The 22,974-nt window shown below is 47.4% G+C and overlaps 1 protein-coding gene across 3 annotated transcripts in view; it reads right to left on the bottom strand.

Annotated features, from left to right (window-relative positions):
* The window catches only part of UNC5D (unc-5 netrin receptor D), a 134,840-nt gene extending 126,132 nt beyond the window's left edge, over positions 1 to 8,708 (bottom strand). For all 3 annotated transcript variants that reach the window (XM_009901619.2, XM_054174889.1, XM_054174888.1), the window contains exon 1: positions 8,372 to 8,708. In XM_009901619.2, coding sequence (XP_009899921.2) covers positions 8,372 to 8,471 — 100 coding nt within the window. In that variant the 5' untranslated portion in view covers positions 8,472 to 8,708. The remainder of the gene's footprint in view (positions 1 to 8,371) is intronic.
* Positions 8,709 to 22,974: the final 14,266 nt, after the last annotated feature.

Below are 22,974 nucleotides of genomic sequence, written 5' to 3'. Positions count from 1 at the left end.
TGAGAGACTGCATTTGAGTGATTGAAACAAAGCTATCAAACTCCACATAAGCCAAGCACCACATTCCTAACTCCCAGACTCAATCAAAACAGAGGAGGAACATTTAAATTGCAGGCTCAGTGAGATCTGTAACAATCTTCAGAGCAACAGGCAAGTCAGGTAGCAAAGTTATCTTTGGGGGGGGAAAAAAAACAATCTATTAGCCATAATGGAATGATAATCCTCTTAGATTCATTGATGCTGACAGATTAAACACTTCCAATTCATCTTTTATTTTGTTAGCTCATTTGACACAAAATAAATCCTACCTTTTTTAATATCATAGTGGGAGTAGAAGGAGTTTTGCTGTTACTATGGCAAATTTGGTATTAATGGAATGCCTCTGGGTACTCTGCTAGAAACTGTGTTGCCAGATGACAACTGCAAAGGGACTAACCCATTGTTACAAAGTGAATTAACAGTACTGAATTTGCTCTCTATTTAGGAAAAGGCTAAAAAGCTGGGCTGAGAACAGGAAAGAAGACATCAATAACCACGTGCTCCCTAGAACAGTGTTAAACGATACAGGGTTACAGCTGCTGCCAACCTCTGCTCCCAGGCTCAGGCTGGCACAGCCATTTTAACTTCATTTTCCTTTTCAGTTTCAACCCGTCTCTTTTCATAGCTTAGCTTGGAAGGGACATCAGAGATCACCTGCTCCAACCCCCCTGCCATTGACAGGGACACCTCTCAGCTAGTCTTGGCTGCTCAAGGGCCTCATGCAACCTAGCCTTGAACACTCCTTGGGCAACCTGTTCCTGAGTCTCACCACACCAGAGCAGCCTGAGCTCTCCAAGCAATCCTGCTTTCTCCTTGGAGAAGCCACCACAGATCAGTACCAGCAGAGCACTTCCCAGCAGCGCTGCTCAGTCCCAGATGTGACTGCCAAGCACTCACTGAACTTTCACACAGCTCCTTGGTGCTCTGTGTCACAATCCTAGCTACAGGATTACTTCTTGATCTGGTAGCAGAGACTTTCCCAGTTAGTTCCTTCCAAGAACCTTCCAAGAAGCCTAGTGTCATACTTCTGCAGATCAAAATTAAATGCTAAGACCAGGAAGGTCTGCTGTACACAGAATTATTTACTGCACAGCCCTTTGCAATCAACTGGGGGATGCTTGCATCCACTTAGGAGTACAGAATATGGACCAGGCCTAACACCACACATTCTTTCTAGCATATTATGGGTCTCCAAACTCCAAAAGCCCAGCTGAGAGTGGGATGGATGCAGCAGGCAGAAAAATAAGACAAATCTCACTTCACAGTACTCCACCTCAGCTAAGGTACACCAAGTGACTCTATTTCAGGTCCGAGCCATTGATTCTATCAGGATTCTGTAGTTTAAAATGGCGGAGTCGGTGGTGGAGTCGCCGTCCCTGGAGGTGTTCAAGGGGAGATTGGACGTGGCACTTGGTGCCATGATCTAGTTGTGAGGTCTGTTGGAACAGGTTGGACTTGATGATCCTTGGGGTCTCTTCCAACCTTAGTTACTGTGATACTGTGATACTGTGAAATAAGAGAGGTTTTCACTGCTCACTCATCACTGGAATGCTTGTTAGCTGCTTTCACTCTTTATAAAAGGGAAAATTAGTGATCATTTGCCTATGAACAAGGAGGCTCAATGTCTTAAGAATGCAGCAAAAATACCAATCCCCACTTTCTAAAGCTATTTGAACAACTCTATGTATTTTCAACATCCCTTAGCTGAGAGAAGTCCATCCTGTGAGGAACCACGTTCAGAACTTCATCCAGTAGCCTTCAGTTAGGACAGGGTACTAAAGAGGAATGACATGCACTAAATTTATGTAGCACCTGGTGTCTTCCAGTGCTTCCACTACATCAATTATTGATCTGCAGCACACAGCTCTGAGAGGACTGCTAGCTGCTACCCAACAGAATTCTTTTTTATCCCAAACATTCCTGTTCTTTACAGTCAAGCTAAAAGATTCCAAGTGAAATCCAGCAGCACGTGTGCCAGCACCAGTAAATACCTTACAGTACCTCACCAGCAGCAAACCCTTCCAAAATAGGACATTGAAATTAGTATTTCAAAGGGTAATTGCTTGCCACAGATCTTTAGTGGGTTTAATTCTGGCCTAAAGCACATCTAACCTGAAACATCTGTCACCATCCAGGTCTCAGCCAAGCCTCCAATATTTCAGTTCCCTAGTCATGATGGCTGCAGAAGTGGGAATTTGCTGGGATCATGCAGTCCAGACAAGGCAGAAAACTGCTCTGCAGCGTTCACAGCCTGGGATGCTACCTCTTCATCACCTCTCTACCTTGCAAAGTTGCCTGGCACGCCTATTAAGGGCAGACCCTCCACTAAACGATTTTCTTCTGCAGAGCACTAGGAGCCAAATATCTGCTGAGACTGAGCTGAGCCACCTCCCAGGCCTGATTCCCTGCAGCTGGCAGCCCAGGCACAGCAAGCCTGCGTTGGATGCAATGTGGGTGATCAGCATCAGGAGCTCCCATTTTCCTTGCTTTTCCACCAGAACTGCCCAGAACCAGGCTGCTTTGCCTTTTAATTGCTCACAATTTGTCTGTGCCTTTTAGGAACTCCTCAGAACATTGTTCTCTAGAAATTAAGGTCATTGCCTGCCTGTGTTTTTCCCTCTTTCCGTGGCACATTAAGCAGAGGTTTCCAATGAGAGGCTCACAGGAGGAGGTTCAAATGTGGATGGTAACATTTTATTGCCTTTTTTTTTTTAGCACAGCATAGGAAGAGTGGGATAGCTGTGTGCTGACATCGTGTTTATGATGCATTCAGGAAATCTCACATGCATATTCTTGTCTGAGGAACCATGGCAATTTCTCATTGTTCCACCCCCAACACAGCCTCAGTATTGCACAAGGAATACCTTGGCTAAGCAAATTAATTAGAAACTGCCTATTCATCCTCTTCCAATAACTCCAAAGCAAGCTAATTGCTGGAGAGATTCAAACCATGCCAAGCTTCCTAAAGGAAAGATGATTTATTTTTTTTTTCACCTAAATGGAGCTAAATGAACTCAGTGCATAAAGGTTTGCTGAGGTCTGTATCTCCTTAAAATTCAAAAAGCAAATGGGGGGAGGGGGAAGACAAAAACACCTACAGCAGCAGTCAGCAGAGTGTTCTTTAGGGAATGGGATGGTTAAGTGTAATTGCCTAAACATGAGCCAGCAGTGTGCTCAGGTGGCCAAGAAGGCCAATGGCATCCTGGCCTGCACCAAGAATAGTGTGGCCAGCAGGAACAGGGAAGTCATTGTGCCCCTGGACTCTGCACTGGTTAGGCCACACCTTGAGTACTGTGTCCAGTTCTGGGCCCCTCAGTTTAGGAAGGACATTGAGAGACTTGAACGTGTCCAGAGAAGGGCAACGAGGCTGGGGAGAGGCCTTGAGCACAGCCCTGTGAGGAGAGGCTGAGGGAGCTGGGGTTGCTTAGCCTGGAGAAGAGGAGGCTCAGGGGAGACCTCATTGCTGTCTACAACTACCTGAAGGGAGGACTAGCCAGGTGGGGGTTGGTCTCTTCTCCCAGGCAACCAGCACCAGAACAAGAGGACACAGTCTCAAGCTGTGCCAGGGTAAGTTTAGGCTCCAGGTGAGAAGAAAGTTCTTTGCTGAGAGAGTTGTTCACCATTGGAATGTGCTGCCCAGGGAGGTGGTGGAGTCACCATCCCTGGAGTGCTCAAGAGGACATTGGACGTGGCACTTGGTGCCATGGTTTAGTCATGGCGTCTGTGGTGACAGGCTGGACTTGATGATCTTTGAGGTCTCTTCCAACCTTGGTGATTCTGTGCCCTCCAACGTTCCCTGCATGGAAGTTTCTATAAAGCACTGAACAGCACCAGGCAATTAACTGGACTCCACAGACCAAGAGCTGAAGGAACAATTTCTTCAGTAACAACAATTATTTTTTTAAATGGTACTAAAAAGGGTCACAAAGGGGCAGGTGGGGAGGGGAAGATGGATGAAAACCACCACGGTCACCGTTTACCTGCATAATTACAAGGTTTGGGTTACTGAAGGCTCATACACAGCATTAGCAGCTTCTAAATTCTGCTTGTGAGAGGCTCCAAAATGGGGTTTGTTGACCTCAGAGATAGGATGGAGCATAAAGCATTCCATCCTCATGCTCTGAGGCCACAGGACACAGCATGACTATTAAACTTCTTTAAAAGTATAAATAGAAACCAAAACCTTCTTCAGTTTTATACCAATGGATCTGACCATCTGCTTCCCTGCAACAGCAGCATCTAAAACAACTGAAACAGCAGCCTCTGGTGTTAAAATTCTGCTCTTTCCCTCAGACTCCACCTTCCACCAGAAAGCAGAGCTAAAAAAATGCAGAAAAGATACATGGAGTGGCCCCGAGGAATCCTTTGCACCATAAGTAATTTTCCATCTTAGCATACAGCAGATTATTTGTGTTTGTCTCCTGCAAGTCACTGTGGAAATATCCATCAGTTAATAACTTCAGTTCTGCCCTGCTGAAAATTCATCTGCAGCCTTCCAGCATTCATGGTACCCTCTGTGTGTGTGTGTGTGGAGCAGGGATCCGCTCAGGTATCATCAGAGTGCAAATTAAAGCAATCCTCAGAAGGATTAGTGCTCTGTATCAGACAAAAGCAGAGCACATTCCTGTCCAGAGTCAGTGTGGTCCTCAATAGGAGCATTCAGGCTTTCCCATTCTCTCAATCACCTACAAACTGCGTTGCAACAAAGTGCAAAACCAGCGACAAATGCAGAAATAAAACGAGGACTAAACAGAAGCCTTTACAAAAACTGGACAACGACTTAAAAAGAGACACACACATACAGCTACCGAGTTCCAGGCTGTGACAACTTCTGCAGCACGCACCCCACCTGGCAATACTGCACTTCAGAGTCCCCCACCCCCACTCCTCTATTTCCTGGGGGTTTAGAAATTACTTTTTCTTTCCAAGCCTAAGGTTTTTTGACCCGTGAAAAAAAAAAAGCACTGCTACACCGCAGCCAAACCGTGCCTGTGTCTTGGTGAGGCTCTGAGAAAGAGGCTGAACAGTTTAGCAAGCAAACCCTTAAGGAAAGGAAGTTTATTTTCTGAGCTTAAATAATACAAATATTTATTTCCCGAGTTAAATCATAGAAACGTTGACAGAGAAACTGACACAAGACGCTGTGCACGGCAGGGGGAGCGGAGGGATGGCTCAAAGCAGAGCCTGTGTTTGTTATTTTAGGCCATGCTTTCTCCTAGCAAAACAAAAATACAGCTCCACCTGAATGGAGGGATGTGAACAGGTGTCCAAGAGGCTCCTCTAGCACCCACGTCTTGGCTTAATTTTTGTTTACTCCTCTAGCACTCACCAAGGATATTTCAGGTCTGCACCTAGGTGAGGCACATGGACTTCAAGATCAAACGAATCAGTACCCTGACCCCCTGTGTCTTCAGCTGGGGTTGGCACGTCAGAGAGATTTCAGATAGCCAACTGTTGAACGTGCTTACAAATAATCAACAGCTTTAGTCTCAGCAGGGTATCAGGAACAGAGAAGAAGAACTGGAGACAGTGTAATAAAGCAACAGAAATAATGTGATTCCTTCTGGGTGCAGAAACCAGGGCATCTAAAACCCCTCCCAAGTCCATTCCTGCAGTGTAAACTCCAGAGCAGGGCTGGCCACAGCACATCAATGACCCCCAAGCAAAGCTCCAGTGCTGGCCCTTACACAGCTCTGAGCTGGTGACAATGAAGTACTCTGCACATATGCACAGAATTCCCAGACACAAATGAAATTCTAAGCCCACTTACAGTGAAACAGATGGAGGTTCATCTAATTTGCACAAGGACAATGTTACATCTAAGACAAAAGGTAGAATGAGGACTCTAATACCTTGCACACCAGTCCTGTCTTCACCTCTGGATTTAACTCAGTACCACTAGAATTTGCCATTTTTTTTTTACCTTTCTAAACCAAGAATATTTCTCCAAGAGCTCTGCTGCCCAGAGGCTGGCTTCTCTTCTTGGTTCCTAGATGCAAAATAGCACTTTAAATACACAGCTCTCTGGACCACACATTGTCAGTGCTTTTTATGTTAAAGAGCTATTAAAACCACCACCACAACAACAACTTCAGACTAAAAGGAGAGATTTGCTTCAGCAGCTTACTTCCACAGACCCACCCATGTTCCACGAGGCAGCTTGGAGGAATATTTTGTCTTCATGAAAAAATCAGTAGCAATATGCAGTGGCTACCAGACCGCAGAGTGAGTGGCACTAGTGGAGAAAGAAAATCTCTAAACAACACTTATTTAGAACAAAAGCATCCTCAGATCTCTGAACACCAAGTAGAACATAGCTTTAGGCTTTTAATTACCGAGACACAAGCATACTAATGTCGGGTGTTTTGCAGACATCTTCATGCAGACACATGCAGCTCAGAATTAGTTTTGAGGCGTCGATGAGCTAATAAATATCGGTGCCTCTCTCCCCGTTTTCAAATCCCTGTAGGGTCTGTGCAATCTTTCCTGGAAAACAGAGCCCAAAGCCATATCTGCACACTCCCTCCAAGAGATCTCAGATGCCGTGTGAACAGTAGCTACAACCATTTCATGTGGCTTCAATCCCCGTTCAGGAGAGAACCCTGCAACACAATTTGTTGCAGAGGCAGCTTTTGGACAACTTCATAAACTCAAAAAAATCCTGATAGCTCAATGGGTTGTAAGCTGAGGCGAGCTGCTTAGCCCTCAGCTCTAAGTAAACACTGTGCAGTGTCACAAGTGAGAGGCTACAGACACCCAAGTGATGGCAAAATTGCACTGCTCTTCCTCAGAGCAACATCCAAACCCAGCTCTCCTCCAGCCTAGAACCTGAGCTGTCCCGTCTGGCAAATTTTAGTTAAATAGTTGAAGTTTGTTCCTCAGCAGCAACAGCAGAGCCAGCCTGCTACACACGACTCACTGCATGAAATCTGAGGACTGCTGGGCCTGATCCTGACCATCTCTCACACAGTGCAAGACCTGCCACAGAGTCCTAACACAGAAGGCAGTAAGCAGCTCACATCACTGCTGTACCCACATTTGAAGTGTTTCTTGATGAATGTATTGGGGAAAAAAAGAAAGATAAAGATGTGTTGGCCTTCATTCTGTTCCTGTCATTCATTTCAGTATTGTGAAGTGTTATTCTTTCCAGAGATCCACCAAAAGGCTGGATTTTGCCCATGACTCTAAAGCCCCTCAGATTCTCCCTCTGCTGGACCAGCCCACGGGCATGAATGAGAGAACAGAACGGATGAGGTGGGCAGCCAGGTTCCCAGGAACCATGGCAGGATGCCATCACCTGCTCACTGCCTGCAGATGGTTTCCTATAGAGACCAAAACCAATCCAGCCGATACAAAAGAAAAAGGAAGCACAGCTACAAAAGTGTGCAAAGAGAGACCTCCAGAGAGGGACCCGTGTCGGAGCAGTGAGGGGAGTCTTTAAGTGATCACTCCATGCCGTAAAAACAAGCCATTTGCAATGGGTACCGTCACAGATCTCTAAACACAGAAGCTGTTCAATCAACAGCAGGCACCTTCCTCAGAAAGGAGAGCATAACACCGACCGCCCCCCTTGCCTCCTGCCTCTCAGGCACTTGCAGTACTTCGAGAAGTGCAGATTTAGCAGCCAAGGTGTGAGGGATGCCAGGCGATGAGCTGTTGACACCCTTTGGCTGTTTACCCTCAAGAGATTATTTCACCCAACTGATTTAGCAGGAAAAACTTCAACACCAAAGGCCTCCGAGCATCTCTGATATCCACTTTACGTACATTAAACCCACCCGTACCCGGTGTGCACGCACATCCAGCCCCGGCGTTTGCAGTGACAGGCAATGGGATCTTCACACCCAGAAGAGGTCAGTGGACCTCCCAGACCCCACCATTTTCGGACATCTCGACCGGTCGCCAGGACTAGAGCAAGTATTTCACAAAGCCACAGTGCAAAGGATGCCGGCACAGGCTGGATTCCCACGGACGCCCGTGCACTTCGCTTGGCGATCGCCTCCGCTCCGAGCAGCTCCGCCGCCGGCGCAGCCGCCGCTTCTCCCGCACCGCTCCCTTCCCTGCCTCCCCCAGCCCGGCTCCGGACCCTCCCCCGCTCCCGGGCACCTTCCCTTCGCCCCCACCCTTCTTTCCCCGCTCTGTATTGGGTTCTCTTTTCGGGGTGCCGGGTGAGTGGGCTCAGTTAGATCCGTAACGGGAGGGACAGCGCGGAGCAACCTGTGGGACCCATACGCCGCCAAACCCGAGGCTTCCACCGCGAACTTGCGCAGGGGTCGAGCGGGCTGCGGGGAGGAGGCGACGCCGGGCAGGGGAACGGCGCTCGTCCGCTTACCTCGCAGGGCAGCGGTCCAGCTGCAGAGCCTCAGCAGCCACAGCAGCAGCAGCCGCTCCAGGCGCAAGGGGCAGCTGCTCCTCACAGCTCCTCCACCCATGCTGTCCCCTCAACTCCCGCACCTCCGTCCGGTGGAAGGAGAAGCGAAGCAAATCTCCTCTCGGTTCCTCCGGAGTCGTGCTCAAGCCGGAGAACTCGCCTCAGTTTTCTGGGTGGGTTTGGGGGTCTTGTTGTGGTTTGGGGTTTTTTCCTGCTCCTTTTTGCTCTTCAGCAGCGGCGAGGCGAGGGCGGGCAGCAAGCTCAGCTCCGCTACGCTCAGCCTCTGCGCTCTGCTCCGCTCCCCGGCCGCCGCCGACTCAGGAGCCGCGGCGCTCTCCCGCATCCCTAATGAGTTGGCCCTCCCCTGCAGCTCATTAGGCCCGCGCTGGGCGGGCTCTGCGTTGGGCGGGTGCAGGTGAACCGAGCAGACACACCACACCCACCCGCACACCGCCCCCCTCCCCCTCTCCAATCCGCCTTTTTCCTCCCCACTTCCACCAGAGCCCCCCGAATCGCCTCTCCCCGCGCCGGCCACCACCCAGCCCTCGCCTCCCGCTGCGGAGGGGTGTGAGGCCGTATGGGGACATAAAGCTGCCCCCCAGACCTGCCCCGGGTGGGCGGCTGGAAACGGCAACAACCCTCCCGGTGTTTCGGGGTGGGACAAGGCTGCGGCTGCCAGTGTTTGCTCAGCCGAAGTTTGGAGCACAAACCGAGGTGGGATTTGATGTGGGGAGAACAAGCCCCACCTGAGCTGCATTCTCCAGTCTCTGGGGGTAGTTCTGCCCTCACCCTGCTCAATTCACACATTTGAGCACAAAGCCTTTAAAACAAATAAATAAATAAAGTACTCCTGTTAACAAGCCCATGAAAATACTACAGGAGCCCTCCCCCACAAGCAAAGCAAACACAATTTGTGCCATCTTAATTAATATTGCATGGTTCTGTGATCAAAAATTCTTTTTCTTGCCAGGAGTGTCACTGTTTCGCTCTCCCTGCCCCCATCTAATTGCATATAAATATTTTTCATGACACACCTGATAGGGAAGCCAGCGACACACAGCCAAGCACACTGTGAGGCCAAACAGAAATCACCTGTTTGCTCAATCAAAGTGCTGCTGAACAGGTTTGATTGATAAGAAACTAGAAATCAAAGGTACCACTGGAAGGTAAGTTGCCAGAGGAGAACCTTTGGGTCACAGAGAGCAGCAGCTCTGTCCTCCTCTGTGCCCAACTCACAGGTTCTCAGGGATTGTTCTAATTCTCTTTGCCATGGGGATCAGTGAGCAGAAGGGGAAGAGGAAAGGGAAAATGCCACCATGGAATCTGGTTTGTCAGTGGGATGCAAAACCTGCAGTAATGGAGCAGAAAAAGGGATAAAATAAGATTTGATGCTAATTAAGTATCTCACTATGAGACTCCAACAACGCTACAAGGTAAGAACAAAAGGATCATGTTTGCATCATTGTCACTAAGAGAATTATCTTTCTGGAAGGCAAATGTGATGTATTCCTAGCCAAGATGTGATCATGTTGTGCTGATGTGCAGCATATCCCTGAAAACACAGAACCACTACATGGTTTGAGGTGGAAGAAACCTTAAAGACCATCCAGTTCCAATCCCCCTGCCATGGGCAGGGACACTTTCCACCAGCCCAGGTTCCTCAAGGCCTCATCAAACCTGGCTTTGAACATTTCCAGGCTTAGAGCCTCCACAACTGTTCCAGTGCCTCGCTACCCTAGTAGCGAATATATTATATTTGTTTTCCATTTCCCTTTCTTTTGGAAATAAACCCTATTTTCGTCAGCTGCCAAGACCAGCAGGGCCAGAATAGAAGGTTTCTTTTCATCCACACTTTACACTTGAGCAACTGCACCAAGTTCAGCCTCCTCTAGCCTCACAGAATCTAAAGCACGTCCGTATCTCGAGTTTAAGGGGCCTCTCACAAAATATTTGGAAATGCCTGACTGATAAATGCTGGGGAAATGCAGTAGGAACACTTTGGAACAAGGCCCTGTCAGTGGTCCTCCTGCAGGCAGCTTTGTATCGTCTTCAGGAGGAAACAAATAATTAAAGCAAAAGGAATTTGTAAACAGAATTTTAAGAGAACAAAAATCAATACCTGAGAGCATCACATCAGAAGATCTCTCATTCCCTTTCCATCATGTGCTCGCTGGACTCCAGCGCTCAGCTGCAAGAAGCAGAGAGATGAAAAATACATTTTTATTCAATAGCCTTTCAGGTTATCCTTTACTTTCAGTAGGTTGCAGGGAAAATTTAAAGCAAAACAAAAAAATACCCCCCAAAAAAGCCCCAAACTAACAGCAATGAGGACCAGGACTGGGAAGTTTTCACATGGCAGAGCATCTAGCAGAGCCCCATTTCCTTGCACACACACACAGCCATTTCTGCTTCAAGCCCAACTAATTATCTATTTTTGCCAACTCCACTGAGTCCATGTTTGGTGCTTTAGATAAAAATATCAAGTTCTTAGTTCATAAAGCATTTATGATGGGGAAGAAGAGAGCACAAGTAGGGAAGGGAAGAAAAAAAAAAGGGCAACAGCTGTTAACTTCAATCTGTGCACTTGGAAAGATAAATACACAAAATACTCCACAATGATAAAAATCTCAGGGTGGGGGAAGGAGGTGGCAGTTTCTGAGCTGGTGAAATGCAGCTCCAGATGAAGTGCCACATTCTTTAGGCACTGATGTACACTGAAAATGCACCTCACACAAGCACAGCTTTAGGTGTGCTGTGGCAGCCCAGTGGGCCACTGCATTTCTGTGTATGGAGGCTATGAGTAGAGTAGAGTAGAATAGAGTAGAGTAGAATAGAGTAGACCAGACCAGGCTGGAAGAGACCTTCAGGATCATCACGTCAAACCCATCATCCAACACCATCTAAGCAACTAAACCATGGCACCAAGCACCCCATCACGTCTCCTCCTAAACACCTCCAGTGATGCTGACTCCACCACCTCCCTGGGCAGCACATTCCAATGGCAAATCTCTCTTTAACATAAAGACAGTCACAGGGAAAGCAAGAGTCTGCTTTTGAAGTCAGGGTGGGAGCAAGAACGAAGGAAAAGGAGGAGGAATCCAGCAGAGGATTAATGGAGGAAAATGGAGAAAAATCCATGGAGAAGCTGAAAATCATCGAATCACAGAATTGTCAGAGTTGGAAGGGACCTCAAGGATCAGCCAGTTCCAACCTCCCTGCCATGGGCAGGGACACCTCATACTAGATCATGTTGCTGCAGGGAAGGTATTTGTTCTTCCCCAGCATTTCAGGGGTTAAACTTTACAGAGTCCCTATTCCACATCTGGGATTCTAGATTTCCTAAAAATCTGGAAGTCTAAAGTTTGATGCAGCTGCTGCAAAAATAAAGACACTAAACAGATATCCCCAAAAAAAAGGAGAAACAAACACAATGGAAACAACTCTCTTGAAAACCTTGATCACAGCTGCCACACACCCAGAGAGCAGGAAAGGGTCTCCAGGAGGGATAAGCAGAATCTGGAAGCTAAAATCTCAGCTCTGGTCTTCAGCTCTGCCACCACCTCACTCAAGAGATACCTCTGACTGTGGTTGTTTCCACATCTTTACATCTCAGGCAGCATCTCACCCTGCCACTGAGCTGCTTGCTGAAGAGATTTCTACAGCCTTCTACCCCACTAACTGATGAACCACACAGCATCTTACATCCATGAAGTACATTTTTCTGGCTGGAACATGTCAATACCCCAATAATTTTCGATAAGCCATACAGCTACACACCTGAAAGGTGGGGGTGGGAATAAATACTAAATCACCTCCTCCCCCCTGGAAGCTCAGCAGAATGTTCCAGCTGAGCTTGCAAAGGAGGTGCTTTCAGTCTCTATCTCTCCTCAAGTGCAACATAAAGATCTGCAGCCAGGTGATTACATTTTGTTTCTTATTTGATCTGTGACCTTGATGTAACCCACCTGTGATCAGAATTCACATCACCTGGCTGGCAGATGACAGGCTAGGGAGGGTCATTGGCAGCCTGCTCTCAGGAGCAGATGAAAAGGCAGCTGCCTGGTTTTGCAGCTCTTGCAGATACAAAGGCAGCAGAGATGGCACTGGAATCTGATAGAATGTGCTATTGCTATACTTACAGGTAATGATAAAAGGAGAATCAATGTACCCAAGCCATTGGTGCATTCCACAGGCAGCATTAGACACAAACCAGCTGGCTCTGATGCAAGCATCCACATCTGTACAACAGGTAAACAACGCAGGAGCAAGTGAGAACTACTTTGTGTAACAACAAAGTAGTAGTGGAATTACACAAAACACTCAGAACAAGCCCAGCTGTGGTGATGCAGAAGTGTTCTAGACTGCTACTGAAGGCTAACTCCAGCCTGACCCCAGAGCTGTGGAGATCTTTATCACATTCCTATAAATGCATATTTTATAAAGCAATCCCAGAGGACACAGAAGTCAATGAGCAAAATTGATGAGCACATCAGTGACTATTAAACCTAATATATTGTATAAAAAACCTCCAGTTCATGAACAGCCTGCAAGATGAGAGCATGAAAGGGAAGCTGTACTTCTGCTCTACTTTCTTTGCTGGGGCACCTCTCAGACAGGTTAGAGAGCAGAGGAACCATGAAGAATCTGAGCAGCAAAGCCATTCATATGCACCAAACACGCAGAGAGAGCTCCGAGTGCAGCATTCCACCAGCCATCATGAATATGCAGAAACACAGCTGAAATTCAGCCTCTTTGTTCCTTTGCCCTCAAGTTTATGGTCGTCCATGGCTGCCTCTCTGCTATTCTGCAGGGCTCTTTTCAAACAAAACACAGATGGATGTGGCAGTGAGGAGCTTTGGGTCCCTCATCCCTCCCCATTTAAAAATGCACTCTGCCAGGCCAGCAGCAAAAAAAACCCAGCCAGATCCTGGTTCTGTCCTACCATTTCTCTATCTCTGCAGCAGGGTCTGCCTCAAAAGTCCTTCCTGAGTGTGCAATGGCTGTTCTGCAATGCCTCTTTGCACCGTGCATCTCCTGCAGGCAGTTCTGTGCACTGATGGCTGGCATGCTCTGTGGGCACACAGGGAAACATCAAGATGAGGGTCTTGCATTTCCACACCTTGTAACATAGGCGCTTAAAAAAAATAAACCACATCAAAGGAAAAAGTCCTCATTTGCTCCTCTTCTTGTGCAGCATCCCTCCCTCCTCTCTGGGAGATGGGAGTTTCAAGGTTGCATTTCCTTTAGACCTGGCTCTGTATCTTTGTAGGACTTGGTGAAACCTTACCAAGCAGTGTGGTTCTGCTAGACAACAGAAATATTTAGCAGCAAGACACAACCCTGGATCCAGCTACATGATTCTTAGAAACAATTCCTAACAGACTGAGTTGCCATAGCATCTGCTATAGCAGGATTAAGGCATAAAATCTGTGTATGATGGCAATTAATCAGTCAGCCACAGCCTTTCATTAAAAAGAAACAAGAGCTGATTTTTTCACTTGTGTTTTACAGACTTTTCAGATGTATTCTAGGAACTGAGGGTACATAGACTGAAAACTGAGCAGGGATGTATTTTGAGTCCCAGCTTTGTCATTTCTGTGCGCTGCCCCTGCTGGGTTTGCAGCTCTGCACCAGGACATCTAGTGGCTGAATCATTTCCTGTGTGTACACAGCACGTGGCTGAATAGATTATTCAGCTTTCATGCCAGAAAGCTCATCTCTGCCTTTGCTAAAGCTTAGCAAGGTGTAGCTGAGATCGTCTCAGCGTTCCTGCCTTGTTCTGTTCTGCAACACACCCCCACATCACTGCTGGACAGAGTACTTTGAGGTGTCAACAGAATGCAGGTCACAGGTGTTTGTGCCACTTTCTGCTTTGTCTTCCACCAGGATACCACAGCAGCATTTTTACCCCTGGCTCTATCATGCAGTCTCCCTCTTTGTAATCGACATAATTCTCCTCAGCTTTGGGTCAGAAAGATTTTTCCTCCTCCTCCTACATTTTAGTAACTTGAAATGAGAGAATGCTGCTCTCAAAGTTTGGTTCTGTGGTAGGCTGAAGTTTTCTCCCAGCATTGACTTCTAGCCAGACCAACTCAGTTAGAAGCAAATGAAGCTGTGTTTACAAGCAAACTCTACAGTGCAATGCAATGAAATATGTGCAGAATATACAGTATTTGCAATATTATACAGATAGTTACAGTTAGCAAACAAGACAAAAAGACCAGGAAAGCTCTTCCACTGCCCCCTCAAACTCCCCTGTCCCAAGAGAGAACCTCCCAAGGGAGGATAGAGAAAGCAGTGGGTTAGACTTATCCAAGGCCAGCTAGAAGCATGTTATCTTTCCTGAGCAAAGCAAAGCAGCCAAGATCAGAAGAGAAGAGAAAAGGAATGGGAAAATTTGTTATGGTACAGCTCCTCTTATCCCAGACATTTAACCAATGAATTTGTTTAGAATAATCTTTTGGTTTCCTTTTTACACCCAGTAGTGATTTATTTATATTTTTTCCTACTTTTCTGCTTGAAATCTGCAGCTAAATTTTAAAGGCATAGCTGTGACAGGTTAGGCTGTGCCTTTGAGAAGGGGACAGCTGCAGGTAGACAGCTGCTGCTGCGGGTAGATTAAACCTCACACCACTACAATAGCCTAAACCCACCACAGGTTCCATATAGATAAAAAACTACATCAATCCTTTTCACAGAATCACAGAATCACCAAGGTTGGAAGAGACCTCAAAGATCATCAAGCCCAACCTGCCACCACAGACCTCATGACTAGACCATGGCACCAAGTGCCACATCCAATCCCTTCTTGAACACCTCCAGGGATGGTGACTCCACCACCTCCGGGCAGCACATCCCAATGACGAATGGCTCTCTCAGTGAAGAACTTTCTCCTCACCTCCAGCCTAAACTTCCCCTGGTGCAGCTTGAGACTGTGTCCCCTTGTTCTGGTGCTGGTTGCCTGAGAGAAGAGACCAACTCTTTCCTGGTTACAACCTCCCTTCAGGTAGTTGTGGACAGCAATGAGGACTCCTCCTTTCTTCCAAAGGATAAATTTCAACCTCCTCAGAGGTGGGAAACAAACCCCCAAAACACACCTTAACAAAGCCCAGGATGTTTCTTAAGCACCTGCCCCCCACTTGCTTTGAAGTGAAGCCACCATCAGAGCTGTCACAAACCATCAGCTTGAAAAAAAAAAACCAAACCCAATCAATATTCTTTTGGAGGTGATCAATGTAAGATGAAATGCAATTATTTGCATCTCCCTGTGTTTACTCATTGCAAAGAAAAAAAATCGACAGAGGCCACGAGGCAAAGTTAATCTGATCAAAGCCAAGTGCTGAGGTGCTTGGCTGTGCATCAGAATAGGGAGCTGTGGATTAACATGCCAGGGGGGTGAGGAACATCTGAACTTCACTAATCGATTTCAGGAATCATAAGGCCCAGGCATTTAGAAAATGTCATAATCTTAATACCTAATTCCCTCCCTGATCTGCAGTTTGGAGAAACCAGCTGCACTTCACATTTTACCTGCAGCATTTCCTTCTGCTGGGCAAAAGAAGAATTCCTGTTTCAGCATTAATTATTATTTTACTTCCATGCCCTTTTGGAGTTCACGTAATTTAACTCCCTGATCCCACCGACATCCACTTGTTGCACACCCGGGGTTGTTGTTGTGGCTGCAGCTGTGTTACAAGTGGAGGGCAGCTCTTCGAGGCACTCCAACCTCTGGATGAAGAGCTCAGGCTGCAGACAAAGCACACACAGCACTGGCACTGCTTTAAAGTCATAGTATCATAGTATCAGTCAGGGTTGGAAGGGACCACAAGGATCATCTAGTTCCAACCCCGCTGCCAAGGACAGGGACACCCCACACTAGATCAAGCTGGCCAGAGCCTCATCCACCCTGCTCTTAAACACCTCCAGGGACGCAGCCGCAACCACCTCCCTGGACAACCCATTCCAGGGCTTCACCACTCTCATGGGGAAGAACTTCCTTAAGTATCTATTCCAGATTTAGCATCCTGGCTCGGATCTGCCTGTCTGCACTTTCCTTTGGAATGGGAGCTGCACGGCAAGAAATAGATGATGCAAGGGGCAGATGCAGGTGGATTAGAAAGTCTGCTTTGAGAGCAAACAAAGAGAAGCACGAGCAGCAGGATATTAGCCAAGCAATTCGGCAGCTTGGCTATTTGCAGTTCTGTGCTTAAGGAAAAAGGTTACGCAGTCAGCACTGAGAGAGTCTTCAAACCGTTGCAGACATTGCCGAGCAGCTCCGAGCTGGCAGGGATGCTGCTATCTGTGAGCAAGAGCATAGGCAGAGGGCAAGGGACAAGGAACACTGAGCAAGACTGTGTCTGCTCTGCCAGCACAGAAAAAGAGTGAGTGACACGTCTGGCTACTGCAGCCTCAGTCAGAGGTAGTGTTGTTCTCCAAAGGCTATTACTGAATCATTTCAGATTCTTCTCATCAAGCAGGAATTTATTGCAACCTTCCCCCCCACCATCCCCATCCACACTTACACAGCACTGAAAAGCAGAATTCACTAAAACCTTCCTCTGGCAATTAAGCAGTGGAGGCCAAGAGATACTCAGTACCTAGGTCTGATTACAGGGCAGTCATGAAATGCAGATGGAGAGAATCACAGGTCATAAAAAAAACAGAAACACAGAAGGGAGCTTTATAATTGGAGAGCAGGAAAAAACCCTCACTCCTCCCCTCCTAAGAGAAAACCAAAACCAACCCCACAACAGCAACAAACCACACAAAAACCCAAACAACAAAACCCCCAAACAAAGAAAAAAGCCACAAACAAACAAAGAAAAAAGGAAGAGCAACACAAAAAGCACAGAAAATCCACGTGTGGAACCTGGCAAAGAAAGCTCATCAGCTCATTGGCAAGAGAAGAGGTTAATGCTCCGGACCAGGGTTAATGAGGCAATCTGAATTTCAACCTGGATGTTGCCACAAGCTCCCCGCGAAGCCTGAGGTGTTTGGGGAAAGATGCTGAAGCAGGCAGCAGTCATTTAAATTGCAAAGGTGTTTGGCTTGATTGGGGACACTTCACCCTGCTCTCATTTGCTGAACGCGTTGGGCTAAGCACACAGCTCCTGTCTCCCCTGTCCTAAGCAGCGCACCGAAGCCTCACAGCGAGCCGGGAGAAGTGGGAGATTATTTTTCCCTCTAATCAAGTGCAATTTTTGTCAGGTCTGGAAATCTACAGGTGTCATACAGTGAAGTTACCTAATTGTGCTTCTGAAACGGCCGCATAATAATGACATTTTAGTAATGGGGGGGAAGGAGAAGGGGAAGTGAAATCTTTGCATTGTTACTCTGATTTTAATCCCCAGCACAAAAGCAGAGGGCACCCACCTAGTAACCACAGCTCTGAATTATTCATAATTAGTCACACATCATGAAATGCAACTGCGTGATGATCTCAGGTGTGAAAGACAACAAGTGGCTGAGTAGCTCCTTAACCATTAAAGTGTGATTTCAGCTACAACCGCAGAGAAACGCGAGAAGCCCACTTCAGTGCGAGCCCCCTTTCAGGGCAGGGTCAGTTAGCATGTGTCAATCAAGCACCAAGCTGAGCTGCTCTCCCCATGTAATGTGATTAGAAGGCAGAGATCCCAATTATTGGCAGCTCCCACTGCTCTCCTGAAGCCTACTTGCTAACCTCTTGCCACCCCCTGAGTGCTCTCTCTTAGATGACCACACTTGTTTCTGCTGCTAAGGACACATCCCTCAGGGGATGCCTCCCTGGCTGTGGAAGGGCAGAGGAGTTGGGGACCCTGGGGACTGAAGCAGAAATATTCAAACCCTGAGAAATCAGTCCCAGTGGAGGTGACTGCAGCAGGGAAATAATCCTGCCATGGAGGCAGCTGAACGCTGCTGTGATCCACAGGTCTTTTGCCGGGAAGGTTTTCACTGAATCATAGAATCCTTAGAAGGGACCTCTGGAAATCCACCTCCCCCTGCTACAGCAGGGTCACCTAGAGTAAAGCACCCAGGGACACATCCAGATCGGGTTTGGATGCCTACAGAGAAGCATTTTGCCCTCTTCCAACTCAACAGTCACAGTGATGGAGGAGTTGTATGAATATATCACTGTACATGCCTAGAAGGGCAGCAAGATCCAGGGGCCACCCACTCACTTCTCCAATTGCTTGAGGATTTTGATGGGGAAAAAAAAATAAAAGAAAAAAGACTCAAGAATCTCAGAGGTGTTAATTAAAAAAAAGAAGTAAGCATCTCTCAAGCAACTGTAATTTAAAAGAGCTCATCAGAAGGTCTGTGTAACCACTGAGAGATGAAGGAGCATGCTGGGGACCACTGCAACACCTACAAGAGGCTTGTCAGGGCTGCAGAGATGCTGAGGGGAGTAAACACCTCCCTGGTGAGGAAGGGCTGAGAGAATTGTGGCTTTTGAGGCTGAAAAGGAGCAGACTGAAGGGGGATCTCATCGATGCTTATAGATACTTCAAGGGTTGGTGTCAGGAGGATGGTGCCAGGCTTTGTTCAGTGGTGCTCAGTGACAGGACAAGAGGTAACAGGCACAAACTTGAACATAAGAAGTTCCATCTAAAGATGAAGAGGAACTTCTTTAATGTAAGGGTGATGGAGAGAGGTGGTGGAGTCTCCACTCCTGCAGACCTTCCAAACCTACCTACCCATGTTCCTGTGTGACTTTCTTTAGGGGACCCTGACCTGGCAGAAGGGTTGGACTCAGTCTTCAGAGGTCCCTTCCAACCCTACCATTCTGAGCTTCTCTGACTTCAAGGAACCTGCAATAGCTAAGCCAGTGGTGCAGCTGTGCAGAAAGCAGTGGCTGCTGTGCAACCCTTGCAACCAGTTCCTGAATTAAGAGGAAATTTTTTGGCAGAAAAGCTGTTCAGATCCTGGCAGCTCCCCTGATGCCTCTGCTTGCAGACACCTCCCCATTGGTCACTCATTTCTGGGCTGCAGCTTCAGTGCATCCCCACTGATTCATCTGTTTTTCCTTTTCCACCCGGTCTTCAAATCCCAGCAGAAGAAGAAACTCTGTAACAAAAGACATTTTACTTTCAATCCTTCAGACTAGAGGTGAAGTCTGAGACCCGGCAGCTGGCTGTGAGCGCAGTGCGAGGGGTGACGCAGGGAGGAGAGAGCTCAGCAGTTCTGGTTGCGTGCAGCAGAGGGAAGCAGCAGGCGCTGTAACGCTGACCAAGCCACTCCGCTGCCTTGCACTAAAGACTTAATTATGTTCTCAAACCAAATACAATGAACTCTGTCATGAGCAATCACACAAGAGACCATGAAGCCAGGAGCTCAGTGGAAGTGGCCTTCTATGAAAGATGAAGCAGAATTTTCTCTGGCTCTAGGGAAAACTTGCTGAGCTCTGAAAAGGAAGAAGGAAAGTGGAATGCAGGGTATGAGTTTGTTGGGTTTTTTTGCCTTACTCATCACGACCTGACTTCTTGGGTTGTTGTTTTAGCAGGAAGACCTACTAACAACAGAAAAAAAAAATCTTCTAATCTTGAAGGAGGAAGATGAGGTTGTTCAGCCTAGAGAAGACACAGTATCACAGTATCACCAAGGTTGGAAGAGACCCCAAAGATCATCCAAGTCCAACCTGTCACCACAGACCTCAGGACTAGACCATGGCACCAAGTGCCACATCCAATCCCCTCTTGAACACCTCCAGGGATGGGGACTCCACCACCTCCCTGGGCAGCACATTCCAATGGCCAATTACTCTGTCTGTGAAGAACTTTCTCCTCACCTCCAGCCTAAACCTCCCCTGGTGCAGCTTGAGACTGTGTCCTCTTGTTCTGGTGCTGGGTGCTAGAGAGAAGAGACCAACTCCCTCCTGGCTACAACCTCCCTTCAGGTAGTTGTAGACAGCAATGAGGTCTCCCCTGAGCCTCCTTTTCTCCAGGCTAAGCAACCCCAGCTCCCTCAGCCTCTCCTTACAGGGCTGTGCTCAAGGCCTCTCCCCAGCCTTGTTGCCCTTCTCTGGACACCTTCAAGTGTCTCAATGTCCTTCTTAAACTGAGGGGCCCAGAACCGGACACAGTACTCAAGGTGTGGCCTAACCAGTGCAGAGTCCAGGGGCACAATGACTTCCCTGCTCCTGCTGGCCACACTATTCTTGGTGCAGGCCAGGATGCCATTGGCCTTCTTGGCCCCCTGGCCACACTGCTGGCTCGTGTTTAGGCAGCTGTCAATCAGCACCCCCAGGTCCCTCTTTGTTTGGCAGACTCAAGGGGGGACCTTAGAGCTGCCTGAAAGGATGCTCCAGGAAAGCTGCAGAGGGACTTTTCCTGAGGGTGTCTAGAGACAGAACAAGGGGGAATGGTTTGAGGCTGAGGGAGAGCAGGGTTAGAGTGGAGCTGAGGAAGTGGTTCTTCCATGTGAGGGTGGTGAGACTCTGGAACAGGCTGCCCAGGAAAGTTGTGGATTCCCTGGGGGTGTTGAAGGCCAGGTTGGATGAGTCTCTGAGCAACTGAGTGTAGTTGAGGAGTGTCCCTGCCCATGGTAGGGGGATTGGAATAGATGATCTCTGAGGTCTCTTCCAACCTGAGCCATTCTATGATTTACAAAACACATCTGCATATCCAAATGACAAAGGCAGCAATATTTGGCTCACAATATCTTTGTAGTATTTCAAACATACACCTTTTATGTTTTATTTGTGTGTATTTTACCTCTGCACAGCAGCTAAGCATTACAGAAAACTCACCTCTGGGATGATCTGGAGCCTTTCCTCCCAGAAGTTCAGGCTAAATTAGAAAACTTGAATGCAGCTGATCAGACACAATTCGGTTTTCACTTTCATAGCAGGCAACAAAGCCTACAGAACCACTTCTTACAAGGGGATTACAGCTCCCAAACAAAGAACAAAGACAATCACACATCAGCCTAGACAAAAGAAACAAAAAACAATCTAAGTCTTCTGCTGCCACCCCACTTCTTGAAGGATGTTTCAAGTTCAGACAATCCCTCAAATTTCACAGAGAAATTATCCAAGGTCATCACTGGTATAGTTTTGGGTTTCTTTTTACTCTACATTATAATGAATTCAAGGAATTTAAACACCAAGACACTGGTTTGGGCTGCAGGAAGCCATTAACATGGGTGAAGATTTTAGGGCAGGTCAAATTACTCCTCCGGGTTACCTCTCCCCTCACATTTTTTGAGGCTTGGTTACAAATTGAAAGCATTTGGGTCAGGGCCCAGCCCTCCCTCACACATCCCTTGCTTCCTGCAAGGCAAGCTTCCAGCTTTCAATTGGAGAATTTAGGTGTGATGGCAATAGAGGTGCAGAGAAAGGGATGATTGGATTACATCAATTCACACACATGGCTTGCTGTTTCCCCACCCCCCCTGCAGAACACCTCACCAGAACCAGCACCACATAATTTTGAGAAGCATTTTGTGCTTAGCATGGAATTCTTTCCTTTAGCCTCTCCAGCCTGGGCACTTCATGCTCTGACTCTTCTTTATGCCTCCACGTGCAAGCAGCTGAAGTAGACAATTCCTTGGTCGTGCTATAAAGAAGATTTGTGAGGAAGGGAGGCAGAAGACGACAGAGCAGGTAACAATAATTATGAAGTTATTAGAAGCACACAGGGGATGATAAGAACTTAGAAGCAAATTGCTCTGAAATACAGATTTGATTTTTTTTTACTTTCTTCAGCGCTTAAGATAAAATAATATTCAATAACTGCTGTCTCAAGTTAGATCTAAAGGTTAAAGGATGGTAATTACTGATTATTTAAAGGGTAGTTGTAATGAACTAAGATAAAGAGACATGTCACATTTCTTAGCCAGATACTATATTTTTAGCAGGGAATGTGACTGTAGCCAAGGATTACTAAGAGCCTGCTCTGCCATTAGAAGCAAAGCTGTGCCTTGAAATAAAGTTCTCCCAGTAACAAAAGGGCTTCAGTTCATTGAATTATAGCACTATAGCTCTGAACTTCACTTCTTAGCACTGTTTGGCCCTCCAGATTAGAACTTGGATGATGGAAAAGAGAAGGCTCCAAGGAGACCTCCTTGTGGCCTTCTGGGATCTGAAGGGGGCTACAGGAAAGCTGGGGAGGGACTTTTGAGGCTGTCAGGGAGTGATAGGGCTGGGAGGAATGGAGCAAAACTAGAAGTGGGGAGATTCGGATTGGATGTGAGGAAGAAGTTCTTCCCCATGAGGGTGGTGAGACACTGGCACAGGTTACGCAGGGGGGTGGTGGAAGCCTCATCCCTGGAGGTTTTGAAGGCCAGGCTGGATGTGGCTGTGAGCAACCTGCTGCAGTGTGAGGTGTCCCTGCCCATGGCAGGGGGTTGGAACTGGCTGAGCCTTGAGGTCCCTTTCCAACCCTGACAATTCCATGATTGGTTTTGTTGGGTTTGGGGTTTCCCTCCCTCAGGAAGTTTGCATTTCCCATACAGCTAAACAGACACACAGAGAGATATTTGAATAAATGCAGGAGCTCTGCAGACAAAGACATTAAAGCAATTCTTCCCGTGTGGTGTAAGTGAAATCTGCACTGCAAGTGACATGACCTTGCTAGGAAAACAGCTGA

The sequence above is a fragment of the Dryobates pubescens genome, chromosome 31 (assembly GCF_014839835.1).
Source record: "Dryobates pubescens isolate bDryPub1 chromosome 31, bDryPub1.pri, whole genome shotgun sequence".
In the NCBI taxonomy this organism is placed as follows: Eukaryota; Metazoa; Chordata; class Aves; order Piciformes; family Picidae; genus Dryobates; species Dryobates pubescens.
The sequence above is the reverse complement of the archived record's forward strand: the minus strand, read 5'-3'. Positions and strand labels throughout refer to the sequence as shown.